Here is a 22,032-nt window from a genome sequence, read left to right as displayed (position 1 = left end):
TTGATAATTCTCCTTTTTATGAGGTGTTTTATCATCAAAAATACATAAATAAACACTTGAAAAAAAAAAAAAAAAAGCGGAAAAAAATGCCCATTTACATGTGGGATTCAGGTGCTGGGTTCTAGCTGTTTGTTAGAAATTCAAAGCACCGCAAGAGATATTTGTTAATTACCCGTGCAATCTCGGCCGAACATACTCTGCAGCGAAATCCTTTTGATGAAAGTGTAATTTCCTCTAATTAAAGATTTGTTTTATTTAATTGCATAAAGAAGGCCAACATATTGCCCCTTTTATCAGAAATTGCCTGCAAAAAACCACAACACCCTGTACTACATGAAACAGCGGCTTTTAATGAGCAGATTTAAATATAGGCATTGTAATCGCTTTTATTTAGTTAGGTGTTACATAAAAAAACATGTTATTTCTTCAATCCATTAGATTCGATCTAAAAAGTTACATTGCACTTTTGTAATCAATTTTTATTGCATAAACACTTATGCAAAAAAAACTTCCGTTCAAAATGTTTTAAAAATGAAATCTGTTAGCAGTTGTAAGCCTTAAAAACTACTGACAGTTTTATGTTGGGATAAGGATCGGAGTTAAAGGGATTATTCAGCGCTACAAAAACATGGCCACTTTCTTCCTGAGACAGCACCACTGTAACCCAGTTCCATTGAAGTGAATGGAGCTTAAAGGGGTTATCCAGCGCTACAAAAACATGGCCACTTTTCCCCCTACTGTTGTCTCCAGTTCAGGTGCGGTTTGCAATTAAAGGGGTTATCCAGCACTACAAACACATGGCCACTTTCCCCCTACTGTTGTCTCCAGTTTGGGTGGGGTTTTGAAGCTCAGTTCCATTGAAGTAAATGAAGCTTAATTGTAAACCGCACCTGACCTGGAGACAACAGTAGGGGGAAAAGTGGCCATGTTTTTGTAGTGCTGGATAACCCCTTTAAGCTCCATTTACTTCAATGGAACTGAGTTTCAAAACCCCACCCAACCTGGAGGCAACAGTAGGGGGAAAGTGGACATGTTTTTGTAGCACTGGAAAACCCCTTTAAAGAGGTTATCCAGTGCTACAAAAGCATGGCCACTTTCTTTCAGAGACAACATGACTCTTGTCTCCAGTTCAGGTGCGGTTTGCAATAAAGCTCCTTTCACTTAAATGGAACTGAGCAGCAAAACCCCATCCAAGTTAGAGACAAGAGTGGTGCTGTCTCTGGAAGAAGGTGTCCATGTCTTTGTAGCGCTGCATAACCCATTTAAAGGGGTTATGCAGCGCTACAAAGACATGGCCACTTTTAGGTGTGGTTTGGAATTAAGCTCCATTTACTTCAATGGAAAAGAGTTTCAAACCACAACCAATCTGGAGGCAAGAGTGGTGCAAAATTGGCCATGTTTTTGTAGCACTGGATAACCTCTATAACACATAGCTTAGGCTGGTTTCACATGTCTGTATTCTTCATCAGTATTTGGGAGCCAAACACTGGAATAGAACCGAATGAGGACGAAAAAATATAATGGAAAGATTTGTACTTCTATGTTTTAAATCCATTTGTAGTTTTAGCTACAAAATACTTACGTAAAATACTGAGCCAGATACTACTGTGTAAAAGCAACCTAAGGAACCGGTCATGCTTATTGCTTGACTGAAAGAAGAATGCCTTGCAGCACCTCATGCATCAGTATTGCGAGTACCCAGTTTAACCCTTTATGATAAGTGCTCAGAGCACTGTCCACTTATTTATCTTGTAGAGCTGACCAGGGGAAAAAGCTCAGTTTACAGAGCTCTAAGCACTTGACATAACAGATCTTGAGTTAGCAGTGCCTGGGACGCTACTAGACTTTGCACCCTCGTTCCTCATCAGCCATTGTTCTAGTGGAGCCCTGGTCCCACATCGCAGCAAATGGAATTGCACCAACCCAAGTGCTGCATAGCTGACCAGGGCTCCATGAAAGTGACGGCTGCATGGGTATGTGGTTTCGCTACAGAATACCCCGCGTAAGGCCGCATGTGCATGGCCACGTCTGTTTTAAGACAGAGCTTGAACAATGCACCCACAGAGTGAACGAAGCCTTTGTTGTAGGTCCATATGACTGTATCCAATGCTAGATACAGTACTTAGCCAACAAGAAAAGAATTGTGGCATGTTTTATCAGATGCTGCATGTATACACCTTTTCTTTTCTAGTCGGATTTCTTGGAAGGAAGAATAACCCAGTAGTGCGATACCACAACGAAAATTGTACTGTGGTTCATTGAGTCCCAAATGGCTTTAAAGTATAGAACTTCTTGCGCCATGGTACAATGATTGTGCCGTATGTATGATGTAATGTATCCTAAAAAAAAACATCCAGATGAAAGGATAAATATTTGATTTTGTGGGCCAAGTCCACTTCTAGTGTATAGCGCTAATGCTGCTGCTGTTTTTGTTAGCAGCTCTTGTAGCTGTGATGGGGTCAAAGCACACATCATGCTAGTTATTTCTGCAAACACCTGTGTATATTGTCAGCGCTGGTCTTGGATCCCCGCCAGCTGAAATCATTTTGTGTTTGAGTTGGCGGAGGTTGTGTTTCTTTTTATTTTTGAAGGAGAAATGCCAATCATACCTCCCCATGATCAGACAAAAAATGTTGAATGAACCTGCCAATAATTCAGTGGTTTAAGGGTAATTTCATTGTAGCCATAAAACTGTCTGACCTCTCATTGTCCCTTTTGTTTGTACCTCTTGCAGTGCTCCGAAACCTCTTTCTTTTTTGAAACCCGGAACAAAGTGGCCTGTAAGCATCTGTGGAAATGTTGTGTGGAACACCACACGTTCTTCAGGTTTGTATACAAGTGTATACTTGTTCTCACAGTATGTGTCATTATGGGGGTCAAAACAGGAGAACAAGGTGCATAGCCCTTAGGGAGATAGATAGATAGATAGATAGATAAATATTAGATAGATAGATAGATAGATAATAGATAGATAGATATTAGATAGATGAGATAGATAGATAGATAGATAGATAGATAGATAGATAGATAGATAGATAGATATTAGATAGATAGATATTAGATAGATGAGAGATAGATAGATAGATAGATAGATATGATATAGATAGATAGATGTGTATATCTATATGTAGTCTGAAAAATATAGAAAGAAATGGCATGCAAATGTGTTAAGAACAGGTCAAAAGTAAGCACCCCCTGTATGGTGCACTATATGGTTCTGCACGGTTTGGCCATTGTATTACAGGGAAAAATTCTTAAGCTTCTCTGCATGAGGCCTTACAGAAAGGGTGGGTTCACATTGAGGAATCCGCGTTTAGAAGTTCCGGCGGATCCTGACGTTTATTGCCGCTTGCGGCCGCACGCATCTCCGCCTGTGCCATAGACTCAATTCTATGGGCGGGCAGGCTGATTCTGCCGTCTGCTGAAAGAATTGACATGCCAATTCTTTCGGCGGAAGGCAGAATTCACCTGCCCATAGAATTGACTTTATGGGAAGGGTGGAAATGCATGGGGCCGTGAGCGGGGACGAGCAATGCAACTTCTCTGCGCTGATTCCTCAATGTGAACATACCCTTATCTCCTTTTTTAAAGGGGTTATCTTAAGATGCAGAGTTATTTTGTATTCCCACCAACCCTGAGAATAGAGGACAGTTGTCTCCCAAAGGGATAGAGAAGCAGCACTAAGCACTCCATCCTCTATGGGGCTTCTGAACATTGCCCGTCTCAGAGCTTGGCAATGTTCACAAGTCTCATAGAGAATGAATGGAGCTCCCCGGTTATTATTTCCATCATGTACACTTCATGAATCTTATTTATGTACGGTATGTAAAGGCAGTCATATGGTGACTTGGCTTCTCATCGAAAGAATGTACAACTTATTCCTCATACAGTATATTATGTAACTTTTCTATGAATACTGTATATCACTCGGCTTTGTGCTCCGTAACCACATCCTAAATAGTTCTACAATTGCAGGGGAAATTCTAAACATATAAACACATCCCTATAGTCACAGCAAAATCACATAACCAGATAAACAGCACAGCAGCCCAACTGGTAAAATGATGGGTTTCAGTTCTTCATAGTTTAAGCTATGTGGCTGTGTGGGTGGATTTTGCTGTGAAAAAGCACATTCTTTTCATGTTTTAGAACAGCTCTTCAATGCATGCCTATCAAAAGAAGGAGACAGTTTCTTTTTGAAAGCTTAGAACTGTACACGTGTGCGATATACTTAACTGCATGAAGTCCTGTATCTGCTAGTAATGGGTAGTTGACGCAGTATAAGAAATTACCTGACTTTTTTTTTTTTTTTTTTCTAAATTCTCAATTTTCAAGTTCTCAAGTTTTTCAAAAATAACAAAAACAAGTTCCAGATAAGGAGCGGGCAAGGAGGCAATTATCAAGTTGACATGCGGTAAACACAGCAACAGAAACAACCCATAAGGGTTTTCCACACTGAAGAATCGGTGATGATCTTGAAGCGGAATCCGTGCTTAATTTCCTGCAGATTTTGCTTGAAATTCCACTTGTAAAATATGAACAGCGCAATGTCCCATTGTGTTCAATGGGATTTCCGCTCTGTTGTTCACACAGCAAAATTTTTGCACATAATTTTCTGCCACTGATCTTTCTGCCCACAGAATTTACATGTCTATTCTGTGTGGCTTAAGGTAGAGAATTCCTATAGAAGATAATAGGGCTTCTGCTTAAATTCTATGCCTATTTCAAGCAGAAAACTTTTCCTTTCAATTCCTCGCCTATTTTTTGCCTATTCCTCAGTGTGAACATACCCTAATGGGTAAAACCGGTAACATCATAGTGTGGAATACCAAAAAAGGGCTGAGGCCCTCGCAGGAGAAGAAAAAGAGAGAACAGAGAGAAAGAAAAGAAGGGGGTACAGAAGAGTAGAGGTAGGGAGACAATCCATACATAATCATTGTATATCATCCACGTTGGGACTGCTTCATTTTTGAGGTTTTAACATTGCTGCCCTCTCTGGACCTACTGAAGGGGTTTATAGGCTAGTAAGATTCAGGAATAGAAATCAAAGTGTCAGCAATGCTATGATATCCCTGATGCCACTAGTGCATAATATTTGCCCCAGTGGAAAGTCACGTGCAGAGGGCCCAAGAGCCACATGTGGTTTTAAGGTCACTGGTTGAGGAAAATTTGTATGTAACCATTTTCCCCCCCATTTTTTTTGCCTTACAGGATTCCAGAAAATGACCCTAACACTCTGTCGAGGAAGCTCAGTAAACTTGGTTCCTTAGGTTCCAGACATCGGTACAGGTAAGTAAATGTATACTATCGGAGAACACAGATTACAACATGTCGGGCTGGTTGCTTCCAGGCATTGTTAGGGATATTATTTGTGGTGTTCACAAACATCATTTATCATTGTATTCCCTGTGGGAACTTAGCAGAGTCTGTGTGTTCTCCTCTCCGTTTCCTTGCAGTTTGCTTGTTTATTGTATTCTAATGGTTTAAATCGTGTATGTACCCATGGTGGTCATGTTCTAGTCCTTATACTATATATGATTAGCAGTATTTTATGGTGAAGGTGCATTATGGAGGTTGCACGTACTGTTATCGTATACAGATGTTGTCATCCGCTTAATATTCTATTTAAAGTTTATACTTTTATATAATTTTTTGTTTTATTCCCAGTGGTAGGACTGCCTCACAAATGTGCAGAGACCTGTCCATCCAGTTGCCCCGGCCTGATCAAAGGGTAGAAAGAACTCGGAGTAAAACGTATCCGAAAAGGACAGCTCTCACACAGCAGCCAGGTATTGTTATTCCTCAATACACCAACTTCCTTCGTGCACACAGCTGTGTAACACCTGAAATCTGCCTTTATATCCGGGGTTCACTTAGCCTTTCCATAATGTGAAGAATCTGCATAATATTTTATGCATCTTCTCTACTGTGCAGGTTAGGCAACCATCTACTTGGCTGCTTAAATTAACATGTGCTAGGGGACAAAGGGCAGGGGTGGTGAGGGTTGGCAACCTGTGATATTTAAAAAACAGAGTGTGGGGGATGTTGTAGCAACTTTGCAAATAGTCTTGATTCAAACAAACCTTTGATAATCTGATCCTGCAATTTTCACCTCCCTCCATCAGCACTCCAATGCATGATAACATGTATGATATCAAGTTAGAGGCAGATGGTAGGAAGTATGACTGTACAGTAGCATCAGACTACATAGTGTTTGTTTGTTGTCTGCTACCATGGAAACTGGTTTGAAATTTTTTAATATAGACTTATAGGAGAAAAACGGCAACATTTTTTATTAATGTATTGTATTACCACCCAAAAGTTATACAAATCCCCAATATACACTTATTATGGGGAAATGTCACAAACTGACTCCCAGAGCTGCGCGGGCTGTGGCTGCTGGAGAGGATGATGGCAGAGGGATGCTCAGCGTCCATTCAGGGCCCTGTGTCCCTCAGTGTCCCCCTGCCATCATCCTCTTCAGCAGCCACAACCCGCACAGCTCTGGGAGTCTGGTCGTGTCATCACCATGTTATCCAGGAAGTGAAGCCTTGATGCAGTAGTTAGTGCAGGAAAAAAAGCACTTTATAAGCATTTCCTGTTATAAGTGTATATTGGGGATTTGTATAACTTTTGGGGGGCAATACAATACTTTAATAAAAATTTTCGCTTCACTTCTCCTTTATAGGAGAAGTCCAGCCATTTTTAAAATCCGGCAGCGGCAATGGGGAATTTGATAACAAGTACGAACTTACCTCTCCCTGTGCCCACGGTGAGTGGCGGAACTGGCCTCCGGACCCCGCCGGAGCAGCCAGTCCATCAGCCATGTTGTGACGTCCTGTCAGAAGAGATCCCGGAGCCCGGTGGGGGTCCTGAGGCTGGTACTGCTCACTTCAGGGACGTGGAGAGGTAAGTACTAAATATCAAATTCCCACCTGCCCGTGCCAGCTTCCAGATTTTAAAAATGGCCGGAATTCTCTTTTAATCACAGATAGTAGCAACCCACATTATTATAAAGTATTTTGTAGTTAACTTAGCATGTGATTAGGACACGCCCCTATTACACTAAGCCCTGACCACTTTTAATACAAATGGAACGGCTGGTGTAAAACCAAAGGCTTGTGCAGATGTTTACAAGTTTTCTACCCCAAATGGCTGGCATAGAGCCTTCAACCATCCCCCTATAATATGGATAGAGTAGATTTTTGAATGGAACTCCTGGAGAATGAATTTCCACCGAACAACCTTCAATGACTGCTGAGTGCAGCAAAAATCTTCCAACTAACCCAACACTTTTTTCAGAAATCAGACCAGCTTTGACAATACTGCTATATCAGCAGAGCAAAAACTACTTCAAAGGAACACGTTCATCTGTGACTTGTGATTTTAGCCCCAAGCAGGATTTAGATTTTTGCATTACTGATCTGAGAAGACAGAGTGAGCCAAGATAAATGTAATATAACATGAGTATTTGTCTGCAATGTGTGAAACGGCAATAGGTTACCAACTAACAAGAAGTTTCCTTTTCTAGGCTCAAATAATGTAGAACAGATAATGACAAATGGAGAAAATAGGGAAAATGAAGGCACAACCAAAATCATTGCCCCTTCACCCATAAAAAGGTAACTTGTTCTGTAGGATAAAATGTATCTATAGTACAGTGTGGTGTGGTTATTCATTTCATATTATATCTATACAGGGTTGGAAATCCAGAAGTTTCTGACTACAGCCAAATCCCCTGCTCACTATACACAACTATAGACTTAAATAATACACTTATAGATGCCACCACTAGGGGGAGTTTATTGAAGACAGATTTATAAAGCCCCTATTGAACTCATTGATCTGTCTTCGGTAACCTCTGGTTTGATGTAATAAGACCTTTATTTAATGTGTCCATGTCCATTGGCAATAAAAGGGGGTGTTGTATGCAAGCAGACATGGGGTCAATGATAAAGAGGAGATGGACTGAACTTGTCTTTGCGTGCAGGGAAGTAACCCCTTGGCACTTGAGACTTGTTTACATATAACAAAAAGGATTGTATCTCAGACCTGGAAAAGCCTATGAAGATATAAAGATATGCATATAATTCTGGTGAACAGCACTGTGGCCTATTGGCCTATTTTTACCCCTGTTTAGCTGCTGACTTGTCTGCTTTAAAGGGTTTGTCTCAGGAGAACAAATCCTTTTAGAATAGCATGGTGTTGATGTTCAGCTGATCGTTGATAGTCCAGCTTCTCTAACCCAAGACAGTTAGTTGTTATTGACACGTGCCTCCATTCAAGTACAGTTGAAGTACAGTTCTAAAGCATTAGAAAAACATGGCCACTTTCTTCCAGAGACCGCGCCACTTTTGTCTCCAGTTTGGGTGTAGGTTTTGCAACTCAGTTCCATTGAAGTGAATGGAGCTTATAAAGGAACTGCGGATAAGGAAAACTTGTTTTTTATTAAAAGTACATTAAAAGTTATATAGATGTGTCTGTGTGGTGTTACAGGTAGAGAATACAGCGTGCTGTGTGGTGTTACAGGTAGAGAATACAGGGTTCTGTGTGGTGTTACAGGTAGAGAATACAGCGCGCTATGTGGTGTCACAGGTAGAGAATACAGCGTGCTGTGTGGTGTTACAGGCAGAGAATACAGCGTGCTGTGTGGTGTTACAGGTAGAGAATACAGTGTGCTGTGTGGTGTTACAGGTAGAGAATACAGTGTGCTGTGTGGTGTTACAGGTAGAGAATACAGCGTGCTGTGTGGTGTTACAGGATAGAGAATACAGCGTGCTGTGTGGTGTTACAGGTAGAGAATACAGCGTGCTGTGTGGTGTTACAGGTAGAGAATACAGTGTGCTGTGTGGTGTTACAGGTAGAGAATGCAGCGTGCTGTGTGGTGTTACAGGTAGAGAATACAGCGTGCTGTGTGGTGTTACAGGTAGAGAATGCAGCATGCTGTGTGGTGTTACAGGTAGAGAATACAGTGTGCTGTGTGGTGTTACAGGTAGAGAATACAGCGTGCTGTGTGGTGTTACAGGTAGAGAATACAGCGTGCTGTGTGGTGTTACAGGTAGAGAATACAGCGTGCTGTGTGGTGTTACAGGTAGAGAATACATTGTGCTGTGTGGTGTTACATGTAGAGAATACAGTGTGCTGTGTGGGTGGGACAATAATGAATTGATAAAGTACTGCTAATAATTCAGTAACACAATGAAACTGCAATCTGTTAACACAGCCTTCATGTTCTGCAACAGACTTGGGCGAGGAATGGGCAGAGTGGGGGACTCTGATGAACAGCTGAGGGAAAGCATTGCATTCTAGAACCTGTAGTACTGTGTACAACTGCTCAACCAGGAAGTACAGCCACACAATACAGAACAAAATTCTTCAAAACAAATCTAGTTTTGGTAGTTACTAAACTGGAATAGATAGGTAAGTAATGCTTCATGCTTCTGCAGAAGTTTCATTTTTTTAACCTCTACCTGGAGTTCCCCTTTAATTGCAAACAACACCTGAACTGGAGACAAGAGTGGTGCTGTCTCTGTAAGAAAGGGTCTAGATAACCCCTTTTAAAGGGGTTATCCAGCGCTACAAAAACATGGCCACTTTTCCCCCTACTGTTGTCTCCAGTTCAGGTGTGGTTTGCAATTAAGCTCCATTTACTTCAATGAAACCGAGTTTCAAAACCCCACCCAAACTGGAGACAACAGTAGGGGGAAAGTGGTCATGTTTTTGTAGCACTGGATAACCCTTTTAAATACTAACCATGTAAGGCCCCGTTACCACTGAGCAAAACTAGCAGAATTCCGCAGCGGAATTGTCCGCCGCGGAATGCCGTTAGCCTCCCACTCATAATGGGAGTCTATGGGAGGCGCGCGCTCCTGCTCTCCCCGCGCTGAAGAATGAACATGTTCATTCTTCAGCGCGGATAGAGCAGGAGCGCGCGCCTCCCATAGACTCCCATTATGAGCGGGAGGCTAACGGCATTCCGCGGCGGACAATTCCGCCCCGGAATTCCGCTAGTTTTGCTCAGTGGTAACGGGGCCTAATGCATGGATAGATCAGGTACCCGGGTAGGCTGTCCACTCTGAGTGAAAGAGAATAGGGTATCCAAACGGCCTTAATAAGATATATGGACATGGGTTTTCTATGATAGATTTCCATTGTATACATTTTATATAAATCCTATGTATTGCAGCATTCAGCTGTTCTGTACTTTGTATAATAAAATCACTAAAAAGCTAAAACACATTTTCGATAGTGTATTGAATCTTTATGTCTGACAAAAAACTCATCTTTCTTATTCTTGGAGGAAAAGGATTGATGTATCTGGTGTTTGGTTTCACAAGTTTGAGGCTGTAAAAGTGTAGAGTTTCGTAGCCGCTGCCCCAGCAACACCTATCCTCTCATTGTTCCCATTGCTGTGATTGTTCTGCTAATGACTTGTCAGCTCAGTACAAGCCCATGTACATGTATTCATTTCTCTGTAACAAGTGCCGACAGGGAAAAGAAATTCTCCATTGACGTAAAATGAAACATTAGTTCGTATCTGTAATTGACACGGTGAAACTCTGTAAATTGTGGGAGATGTCATATATAGATATATGTCCTTGTTTTGTCTGAGACTTGACCATGTGCATACGTATAGATTTGTCAACTATGTCATTATATACCCGACAGCTGCTAAGCAATGCTGAATTATGTGGTCTATATCCAGAGGAGTACAAATGTTGTATCCTTATGCAGGCCTTGATGCACTGTGTGGCCCATAGACCCCTCTCCCCTATAATAGAAGTGCTGTGTTATATATATAAAAATAATAATAATATGTAATAATCGCACAACACGTAATATGTGTAGTTTACTCTTTTGCCAGGAAAAAGATGCAGGAGACAGCACATCCAAGGTGAAAAGAGTCCAGTATTTATTATTACACCAGTGCGCGACGTTTCGGCTACTGCTTGAAAAAGGCTGTTTGTAGCCGAAACGTCGCGCACTGGTGTGATAATAAATACTGGACTCTTTTCACCTTGGATGTGCTGTCTCCTGCATCTTTTTCCTGGATTGTATTACCAGCCCTGGGCCAGTTGGTGAGACGAGCACCCACCTATATACTCATTGCAAACTGTGCTGTTGTATCTTCTTTTTTGCTTACTCTTTTGCCAGGCACAGACACGGCTGCACAGGCACATAGCTGGGGAGGGCACTGTAGCTCGGGGGCCCACCAGGGGAACCCCCGGTTCCCCGGTGGCCCAGTCCAGGCCTGTATAAAGTTGTATTGGATAAATATCCATACACATCTATGCTTTTTCATACAATTTGGCTGGTTCACTTAAGTATACCGTTGCCTTATGTCCTTTAGGCATTGTTTGGGGGACGACAGTCATTCAGCATGTTAGATATACTAGGAGCATTTTACTGTAGTTAGAGCTGAAAAAAAAAAAAGTCTGAAACCGGTCTTGCTGAATTTACCTTTCCTTGTTCCTCTTGAGATGACTCTCATTTTTCTTCATTTATGCATTTTTGTCTGAAGCTCCAAAAAGGTCAAACGTGACAACAGCCCAGACACCCAAAGAAGTAAAACAAGTGCCCCTTGGGAAGAAAACGGCTCCGCAAGGTACAGTGCTGTCAAAAAGTATTCTCTGCTGGGCGGCTCTTTTGCTTTATATCATCTATTCCTTGTTTCCCTAAAAAATGGGGTATATATATATATATATATATATATATATATATATATATATATATATATATATATACACTCACCAGCCACTTTATTAGGTACACCTGTCCAACTGCACGTTACCACTTAATTTCTAATCAGCCAATCACATGGCGGCAACTCAGTGCATTTAGGCATGTAGACATGGTCAAGACAATCTCCTGCAGTTCAAGCCGAGCATCAGTATGGGGAAGAAAGGTGATTTGAGTGCCTTTGAACGTGGCATGGTTGTTGGTGCCAGAAGGGCTGGTCTGAATATTTCAGAAACTGCTGATCTACTGGGATTTTCACGCACAACCATCTCTAGGGTTTACAGAAAATGGTCCGAAAAAGAAAAAACATCCAGTGAGCGGCAGTTCTGTGGGCGGAAATGTCTTGTTGATGCCAGAGTTCAGAGGAGAATGGGCAGACTGGTTTGAGCTGATAGAAAGGCAACAGTGACTCAAATAGCCAACCGTTACAACCAAGGTAGGCAGAAGAGCATCTCTGAACGCACAGTACGTCAAACTTTGAGGCAGATGGGCTACAGCAGCAGAAGACCACACCGGGTGCCACTCCTTTCAGCTAAGAACAGGAAACTGAGGCTACAATTTGCACAAGCTCATCGAAATTGGACAGTAGAAGATTGGAAAAACGTTTCCTGGTCTGATGAGTCTCGATTTCTGCTGCGACATTCGGATGGTAGGGTCAGAATTTGGCGTCAACAACATGAAAGCTTGGATCCATCCTGCCTTGTATCAACGGTTCAGGCTGGTGGTGGTGGTGTCATGGTGTGGGGAATATTTTCTTGGCACTCTTTGGGCCCCTTGGTACCAATTGAGCATCGTTGCAATGCCACAGCCTACCTGACTATTGTTGGTGACCATGTCCATCCCTTTATGACCACAATGTACCCAACATCTGATGGCTACTTTCAGCAGGATAATACGCCATGTCATAAAGCTAGAATCATCTCAGACTGGTTTCTTGAACATGACAATGAGTTCACTGTACTCAAATGGCCTCCACAGTCACCAGATCTCAATCCAATAGAGCATCTTTGGGATGTGGTGGAACGGGAGATTCGCATCATGGATGTGCAGCCGACAAATCTGCGGCAACTGTGTGATGCCATCATGTCAATATGGACCAAAATCTCTGAGGAATGCTTCCAGCACCTTGTTGTATCTATGCCACGAAGAATTGAGACAGTTCTGAAGGCAAAAGGGGGTCCAACCCGTTACTAGCATGGTGTACCTAATAAAGTGTCCGGTGAGTGTATATATATATGTGTGTGTATATATGTATATATATATATATATATATATACCGTATATAACTTTATCTTTACATCTCTTATAATGGTAAATGTTCAGTTGCTTTAAACCTTGTTGATCGATCCGTGTGCTGATGCGTCCTTCCTTCTAGTAGGGGTCATGCACACGGTCATAGTACAAATCATTGTTGTACAGATCCGTGATGATATGGCCCTATAGCGACTAGGTGGAACGCCGTACAGAGACCCATGAGACCCTACACTGATTCTGGGTAAAAATAAGTTACCTTGAGTTATTTCTGTTTCCCTCATTATACATGGAAGCAGCAGTTTTCATATGTCCCTAATACTGCTGTTTATGTACTTTGGTTATATAGATCACACTTGCAGGTAGGTATGCTATATCTCAGGGGTAGGGAACCTTGGGTCTCCAGCTGTTGCAAAACTACAACTCCCATCATGCCTGGACAGCCAACGCTTTAGCTTTGGCTGTCCAGGCATGATGGGAGTTGTAGTTTTGCAACAGCTGGAGAGCCAAGGTTTCCTACCCCTGCTATATCTCATGGTTTCTTCTATTTTATTCTGTGTATGTTGTTCTATGTACATGTTTGCTGTACACAAGGCTTCAGGATCACCTGAAAACTCATTTTTATGCCGGGCCAGGCTTAGAATCGGCTTTTGCTCGGTAAAACACTTCTCCTCTCTAAGTCTTCATTTTCAAGGGTCAGACATGTCACTCTATTATAAAGATCCAATTACTCAGCTGTACCGCAATGATTTGCATGAAGGACACAAGTAGCAGAGAATTAACTGCATGTTAACTTCATCATTTGCATAACTCTTTTCAGCGGATTGTATAATACTCCCAATGACCGCACTAAGTCACCAAAGTTCCCCAGCCCTCGGCGGCGTAATCAGTCCGGGAGTGAGAACGAGTCAGGGCAGCCAATCCGGAGGTAAGTAGCTTCTGAATAGTGTCTTGGAGTACATTGGCTAAAGGTTAACCAACGCTCATACGTCTGGGCTGCTGCCAGTGGAAACATCTTGATCTTAAATCTGGAGTTTTGATGGCAAATGTCTGCCCTGCACTTAACACCAATGACTTCACTTTGAATGAGTACGTATCAGTTGCTGTATGTCCTGCAGGAAGTGGTGTATTGTTTCCAGTCTGGCACTGTGCTCTCTGTTGCCACCTCTGTCTGTGTCAGGAACTGTCCAGAGCAGTAACAAATCTCAGTTTAAAGTGTCACTGTCGTTTAATTAGAAATCAATAGTACAGGCGATTTTAAGAAACTTTGTAATTGGGTTAATAAGCCAAAAATGCATTTTTATCATGAGCTTTCCCCTCTATTTTCATGGCTCTCTTATGGAGAGGGGGTGGAGGGAGATGAGGCACCAAAACAGGACAACAGCTCTGACTTCTGAATAGAGGCTTTCACACAGTTCCCGCTGTGTAATCCTTTGTTTTCTGCCCTCTGCTTGCGGCTAATTTCCCCCCTCACCTCTCCATTCAGGAAAAGAGTCGATATTTCCTGATAATGAGCAGTGAATTAGAGAGGGGGGAGGGGGACGTGGGGAAAGTATTTTTGAATGCAGATAATGGCAAATTTGCCTAATAAACCAAATTACAAAGTTTCTTAAAATTGCCCGGACTATTGATTTCTGCAAAAAAATAAATAAAAATTACGACAGTGACACTTTAAAACCTCTCCTGCTCTGGACAGTTCCTGATAGAGATGAGCGAAACTTTCGGACTTTCGGCCCGAAAGCCGCTCACTCCAGTGCGATGCCTGCGATCCCGGGTGCATAGTTGCGCTCCCGGGAATCTGCGGCCGGGATCTTCCAGGGAATTCAAGATACATTCCCTGGAAATCTAGGGAATGTATCTTGAATTCCCTGGAAGATCCTGCCCCCAGATTCCCGGGAGCGCAACTATGCACCTGGGATCGCAGGCATCGCAGGCATCGTAATTGAGCGAAGATGCCGTCGGACCAAAAGTCCGACGGTTCGCTCATCCCTAGTTCCTGACATGGACAGAAGTGGCAGCAGAGAGCGCTGTGTCAGACTGCAGGACATACAGTAGCTGATAAGTACTGGAAGACTTCAGATTTTTTTAGATTTGTTTTTGCAAGTTTTGTGCATATTTGTATTTATCTACTAATGGTAAAAGGTAGTATGTTTTTATAGCAGGTGAATGCAGTCCGTTTATTTCATTTTATTTCTTTTAGTATTATTAACTAAAATATATTATAGTGATAACTTATTCATATACATGTCTATATATTGTGTTCTTTTATCTTATACAGGAAAGGACAGAACAGCGGGGAAGATTCTGATCTCAAGCACAGAAGGAGGTTTGTATGCGACTGACATACGCATTGTGGTGGCTATATGTATCACACAGCTATTGGTGAGCACATGGGGGAGCGGATTCAGACGCATGCATCCATCACTATAGGGCAACATGGTGCTAGTGCAAAACTGAGATGGCTGGAAAGTGTAAAATGTAAAATGCTTTCTTCTTGTGACATTCTCTCCATCCAGATAATGTCTCCATCCAGATAATTTCTGGAGGCTTTATGGAGAGCTGCCACACCACAAGCAGGCAGACATTAATACCCAATAATGACAGACTGTCATACCGTGTTAGTTCCACCATAAATGTGACCGCATGTAGTCTCTCTAGTTTTATTTTCATCCTAGCGCGTCTAACTGCATTGTTTTATGGAGATATCCCCCCTACCACATCTGTACTGTATTATGCAGATATCCCCCCTACCACATCTGTACTGCATTGTATTATGGAGATATCCCCCCTACCACATCTGTACTGTATTATGCAGATATCCCCCCTACCACATCTGTACTGTATTATGCAGATATCCCCCCTACTACATCTGTACTGCATTGTATTATGGAGATATCCCCCCTACCACATCTGTACTGCACTGTATTATGGAGATATCCCCCCTACCACATCTGTACTGCATTGTATTATGGAGATATCCCCCTACCACATCTGTACTGTATTATGGAGATATCCCCCCTACCACATCTGTACTGCATTGTATTATGGAGATATCTCCCCTACCACATCTGTACTGCATTGTATTATGGAGATATCCCCCTACCACATCTGTACTGCATTGTATTATGGAGATATCCCCCTACCACATCTGTACTGCATTGTATTATGGAGATATCCCCCTACCACATCTGTACTGTATTATGGAGATATCCCCCCTACCACATCTGTACTGCATTGTATTATGGAGATATCCCCTCCTACCACATCTGTACTGCATTGTATTATGGAGATATCCCCCTACCACATCTGTACTGTATTATGGAGATATCCCCCCTACCACATCTGTACTGCATTGTATTATGGAGATATCTCCCCTACCACATCTGTACTGCGTTATGCAGATATTCTCCCCTAGACTTAGGTTCGGTTCACACTGCTCACACATTATTTAAGAAAAAAAAAATATTAACGTACACAAAAACGTACTTGACCTTATTTTTGTGTTCCTTAAAAAATGGATGGGTTTTGATCCTTTTTTTAAATCATGAAAGTCAATGGAAAAAAGGGATCAAAATGGATGCACACAATTTTTTGCAAAAACGGATCGCAAAAACGCAGAGTGAACCCAGCCCTTACTGATGCGACTTTGAAATATCCCATTTTTTGTGGATTCTGTAAGAACATGGACTATTGAGGATCCCATAGTCTTGCTGAGTGCAATCAAATCTTCCCAGAACTCCTATACAGAGCCATGATATAGCCAAGTGCATTAGGTCCAAGGTTGGGAAGATACAGTTACTGATATCATGCTTCTATTTCCTTATTGTTATTCATTTTCTCAGGTCACGATCGCGCTGTAATACCAGTAGTGGCAGTGAGTCTGAAAACTGCAACAGGGAACATCGCAAAAAACGAAACAGGTAACTTATATAACTATGAATCCATCAGGACTAGAGATGAGCGAATTTACAGTAATAACAAAGAGAAGTGCTGGGTTATCTCTGCAATCCAGTCATCAGCCGTCTGCCTTGTAACTCACTGCTACTCCTCCCCAGGTGCTGGGAAAAGCTGGATCCAGTCCTGGGAAACTGGGAGAACTGGATCCAGCTTTTCCCAGCACCCAGGGAGAAGCAGCAGTGAGTTATATGGCAGCCGGCTGATGAGCGGATTGCAGAGATAACCCAGCACTTCTCTTTGTTATTACTGTAAATTTGCTCATCTCATCAGGAGTCATCTTGAATAAATCCTTATACCCAGAAATGTGTCACAATTGCTTTATGTGTTGGTTTTTTTCTCAGTAGTTGACAAAAATTGCACATTTTGCATAGAAGGATAATAACACTGTATATTTGTTTAAAGCGAAAAGCTTATTTCTGAATCAGAATCTACTTAACTGAATATTGAAAACTTCTATATATGCATGATCTCAAGCTGTTCCCTTTAAACCCAATTTTCCACCTTTTATTACAGTCAGTAGTAAAAAAAAAAAAAAAAAAAAAAAAATCCTGACCTAGATGACTGGTCTCTTAAATTCTAGTTTAGGATCACTAATGAAAATTGCTCGGATGAGTTTATACCCAGCAGTCTTTGGCTTGTGCACCTGCCACTGTTTTTATTACTTTCTTACTCTTGGATTAGTAAAGGTTCCTTGCCTGCCACCTAGTGGTGCAAATAGGTAATTTCCACCAGGATGGGGTTTTTTTACACTATTGTGTGGTTACATTGTTACAAATCCAATACAAGATGCAAGATTGACATTGTTTAATTATTGATGTCATAAGTAGCCATTGTATTCCTTATGCAGTTTTGAAGTGTTATGGTTTGTCTTGAAAACTGAGGAAGAAACCACAACTAATGGCATGTGCTGTAAAAAAAACATCCTGTCTCTATGCAACTGATGAAAGAACACAAATATGAACCTGGTGTAAACAACCTGGAAGTAAATGGCTGCTCCTAGTAATAGCTCGGTTTAATAAGCCCTCAGAACTATATGACGCATAGCCCTATGTCTATAGGGGCCTGGAGAGTGCAGAGAAGCCATTTATTTCTATTTTATGCTGCACTGATGACAGATCTATTCCACAGCCAAACAATATCATTCGATCCTCAGTCCTGTAATGATCCAGTCTATTGAAGCAGCGTCTCACCTAATCTCTAATGTCCTCATTTACTCTCTATAGAGCCTTTTTCATGCAGAGCTTGTTGGGGATCAATACTTGACAATGTCATGGTAAATTAAATTACTTGAGGTAACAGGATGGCAAGGAAAGCACTCATCAACCTGCACCTAATGGCTATGCGTAAGCGGCTTTCCTTTATGATGCTTGTGTCTTGTCAGTATTAATACAGCTAGCTGGATAGTGTTTGCTAGTCTGTAAAATCTCATTACACTGACAGCCATTCATCATGCGCTGCTGCCAGCTTGTCTGCCCTGTTAGTGAACAGTCATCTGAGTTACTTTGACATCACAGTCTCTGCCCCTCCAAATCGCCTAACATGGCAAAGCATTCAGAAGCAGAGGCACTAGTTACCCAGGGTTATGTGATCACATACAGTATACCCTACATATAATAAATCTCCCCATTCATTTCTGCTCCCTCCTCTTGGTGACAGCAGACGAGGAATGAGGACGTCTATGAATAGACTGTTGCCTTATCTTATGCTTGTTACCTCTGTTTCATTTATTTTTATAAATGGAGGGGGGGGGGGTGTAAGAAGTGACTATACACACAGCAGCCCCACATTTGGATTTAAACAGGTGCAAAATCCTTCATTCACACTGCCCTCTTGCCTTCTCTTGTATCAGCATGCCAATTGAACATACCTCATTGAGTTATAATGGGTTCATTGGGTTCTGAGTTACTGTTTTTCTGTGTTATTCAATTTCTTTCTGATGGAAATAGTTTAGTCGGGTTCTTAAAGTGTCGCTGTCGTTCGGGAACACTTTTGACAGGTGTAAGAAAAAAAAAAAAAAAAGAATCGGGCTCTATAGACTTACATTATGACTCTGACTCTGAGGGAGCGGACCGCGCTGCAGTGCGTCTTCTCCTGGCTCACTCTCCCGATCAAGACATGTCAAGTTTTGATCAGGCCGGGTCTGAGTGTTCATACCCGGACCGATCAAAACGTGACATGTCTCTGTCCAAACGACAGTGACACTTAGTCTTAGAACCGTCCGTTTGCATGTCCCTGGGCCATCAGAGCTCTGGCAGCCGCAGGAACATTTATTTCCATTGATTTCCATACACCCCTCGGATGATCAGACTGCATCCATGTGAGCCTGGAAGATTTATAACGCCCACTGTTTGTGGAACAGCAGCCATTAATTGAGAGGATCATTCTTTTGCATGGCCGCACCAAACAACGACCATTGTCGGTGCGGTGTGTGCATGGATTGATTTCAGTGCAATGCCGCCCATGCTGAAAAGAACGGCCGCTGTTTTAAAAAATAGTACGCTGTGTGAACATAGCCTAAGTGTCAGAATACTCTGTGATAAATAAATCATGGCTGTGTAGGCTGTATTCACACATGCATTTGTATTGCATTACTGCAATAATCAATAATTTCATTGCATCACTGCATCTTATCATTGCCGTCCAGTTATCCTTCATTTTCCTACAGCAATGAAACTCCAATGTGTGTGAACATACCCCCACTCCTGAGAAGCAGGTCATACATGTGGATGTTAGTAAAGACCAGGCCTAGAAAGACAAGCTTTAAAATTATAGTTGACTGCAAAAAATAAATAAAATTAAAGGCAACAATAAAACAAAAAGTTCCCTCATTGCATTCTCTCTGATAATTGAGGTGTATAGTTAGGACCACAGCCTTGAACAGTTGATTCCTTTCATTGACATCTCCTTTAATCCAGAGAATAATTCAGCCCCAGAGAATAGGCAGAAAGTAAGGAGCCGCTTGTATTTTGGCACCGTGTCTGAATTCTCTTTAATCTTTCATGGTCACAGCAGGAGGTTGTCGTTCTGTGTAGCAGTCGCAGGAACTCAAATGTGCAATTGGATACATTAATGTCATTGTAGATTTCTGGATTGCGTGTCCCTGTGAACAATTCCTGGCACTTTTGTCTCATGCTGCTGCCGCCGATGTCTGGATGCCGGACCCCAAATATTTTGTGCTCACGATATGGACGGCACGATGGCTCAGTGGTTAGCACTGTTGCTGGGCTCTTTATCCAACAGAGGACAACATCTGTAGCTTTGTATGTTTGTGTGTGAGTTTCCTCCCACACATTAAAAACATACTGAGAGTTTACCAAAGATTGTACTACTTAAAGTGTGCCTGTCATGACACCCCACTTCCTGATCAGCGACGAGATCCTCTGTTAATCCAGAAGTTTGGGTCTCCATGGATAGAGACATATGATGAGACCATAATGGGCATGACCCCCATTGATCAGAGTTTTAAAGTGTAACTATCATTAATAAAAAACTTCTGATTAGATGAAACGGTGCTGAGACCCCCGCCGATTGATAGAACGAAGGGGCAGATGCGCTCAGCTTCTTCTCTTCTATAAACTTGTAATATGTGCGATCTGCATTATAATGGGAGCCTATGGAGCATCAGGTAGACGGAATTGCAGTTAGTTCCATAGGCTCCCATAATAATTCCGTAGACTGCTTGTATTAGCAGTAACAGCAGAGATGAAGGAGTAGAGCGTGTGCTGCCCCTTCGTTCTAGTGATTGGCGGGAGTGTCAGAATCCGGACACTGACCGATGCAAACTTCTGACATGTCGCTATGACATGTCAGAAGTTTTTTTAAATAATAGTTAAGGCCGGTTTCACACGCTGTATGACAGCGGCTGTTCTGTGACCCGGCCATGTCACAGAACGGCCAGTGTCAGTGAAGATCATCCCAGCTGATACTGCAGTACCAGCCAGATGAACTTCATTTTTGTTAAATTGGGATGCATCCCAATTCACCAAGGCACAGGCCGGAGCCGCACTTTCCATTGTGTGAACTGACAATTCTGTGTGGCCACTATTCAATGAATAGCGGCCACACAAAACTGACATGTCAGTCTTGCATGCAGCCCGCTTGCAATACTGGATAGAACGTATACTATATGTATACACTCCGGCTGGGATTCCATTTATTTTCAGTGCAAAGTATCTTTTGAATAAATCACAGCCGTTGTTGCAAATTGCAACAATGGCCGTGATTAATTTGAAAGATACGCTGTGTGAACTTAGCCTAAAGAAGGATGTTTTTAGCGGTTTTCCTGTTTGCTTGTTACTAAGGCTAGAATCCCCCCCCCCCCCCCCCTCCTTGTATTTCACAACCCTGGGTTTTAGTTTCTTCAGATCTACTGAGTAATTCTCTCTAAAACAAGCACAGCGGCAAAATTACATAGTAGCAGAAGCATTAGTCACATGATTGCACTTGCACTCGCTTCAGTGAAAACATAAAGTATTCATTTATTGCAGGATACGGCAGGAAAATGACATGGTGGATTCTGCTCCACAGTGGGAAGCTGTTTTAAGGAGACAAAAGGAGAAGAACCAGGGTGACCCTAATTCCCGAAGGTCACGACACCGCTCCAGATCGTACGTTAAGTATAAGTTTACAGTTTAGCTATCGTCCATGATCGATATTACCAGTACACCTAATTGGATTTCCATTAATCCGATCAGTGATACGACACGGTCCATTGCTCAATGACTCATGGGCTGTGACTAGTGATTATCTTTACACAGACCAGTAAATGATGTCAGTATGGCTACAGGGAGGGTATTATCAGGGATAGAAGAATACTCATCTGGTAGCAGAGCTTTGTTCTCCTTCTAGTTGGGCTTCACCGCAACACAACAAAAGCCAATGTAATCATTGACCATGGAACCATTTCATTCATTACAAGGGACTCCCCTCCTCCCGTGGTCCCAGTGGTCGTTCGTCACTGATCAAATACTTATCACTAATCCCATGGATAGTTGATAACTTTAAATCTTAAGACCTTTTAACTCTCTAGTGTGGTGTTTTTTGTGACGTCCGCACATATTATTGTCTGCTCAGGTCAACGCTCTA

General features: G+C 42.1%; 1 protein-coding gene across 2 annotated transcripts in view; it reads left to right on the top strand.

Annotated features, from left to right (window-relative positions):
• EPB41L4A (erythrocyte membrane protein band 4.1 like 4A) overlaps positions 1-22,032 on the top strand; it is a 181,297-nt gene that overhangs the window by 150,312 nt on the left and 8,953 nt on the right. For both annotated transcript variants that reach the window (XM_069964696.1, XM_069964693.1), the window contains 9 exons: positions 2,735-2,826; positions 5,212-5,289; positions 5,668-5,789; positions 7,532-7,622; positions 11,522-11,605; positions 13,811-13,918; positions 15,269-15,316; positions 16,833-16,910; positions 21,435-21,554. In XM_069964696.1, coding sequence (XP_069820797.1) covers positions 2,735-2,826; positions 5,212-5,289; positions 5,668-5,789; positions 7,532-7,622; positions 11,522-11,605; positions 13,811-13,918; positions 15,269-15,316; positions 16,833-16,910; positions 21,435-21,554 — 821 coding nt within the window. The remainder of the gene's footprint in view (positions 1-2,734; positions 2,827-5,211; positions 5,290-5,667; positions 5,790-7,531; positions 7,623-11,521; positions 11,606-13,810; positions 13,919-15,268; positions 15,317-16,832; positions 16,911-21,434; positions 21,555-22,032) is intronic.

Source organism: Dendropsophus ebraccatus, chromosome 3, assembly GCF_027789765.1.
Source record: "Dendropsophus ebraccatus isolate aDenEbr1 chromosome 3, aDenEbr1.pat, whole genome shotgun sequence".
In the NCBI taxonomy this organism is placed as follows: Eukaryota; Metazoa; Chordata; class Amphibia; order Anura; family Hylidae; genus Dendropsophus; species Dendropsophus ebraccatus.
The sequence above is the reverse complement of the archived record's forward strand: the minus strand, read 5'-3'. Positions and strand labels throughout refer to the sequence as shown.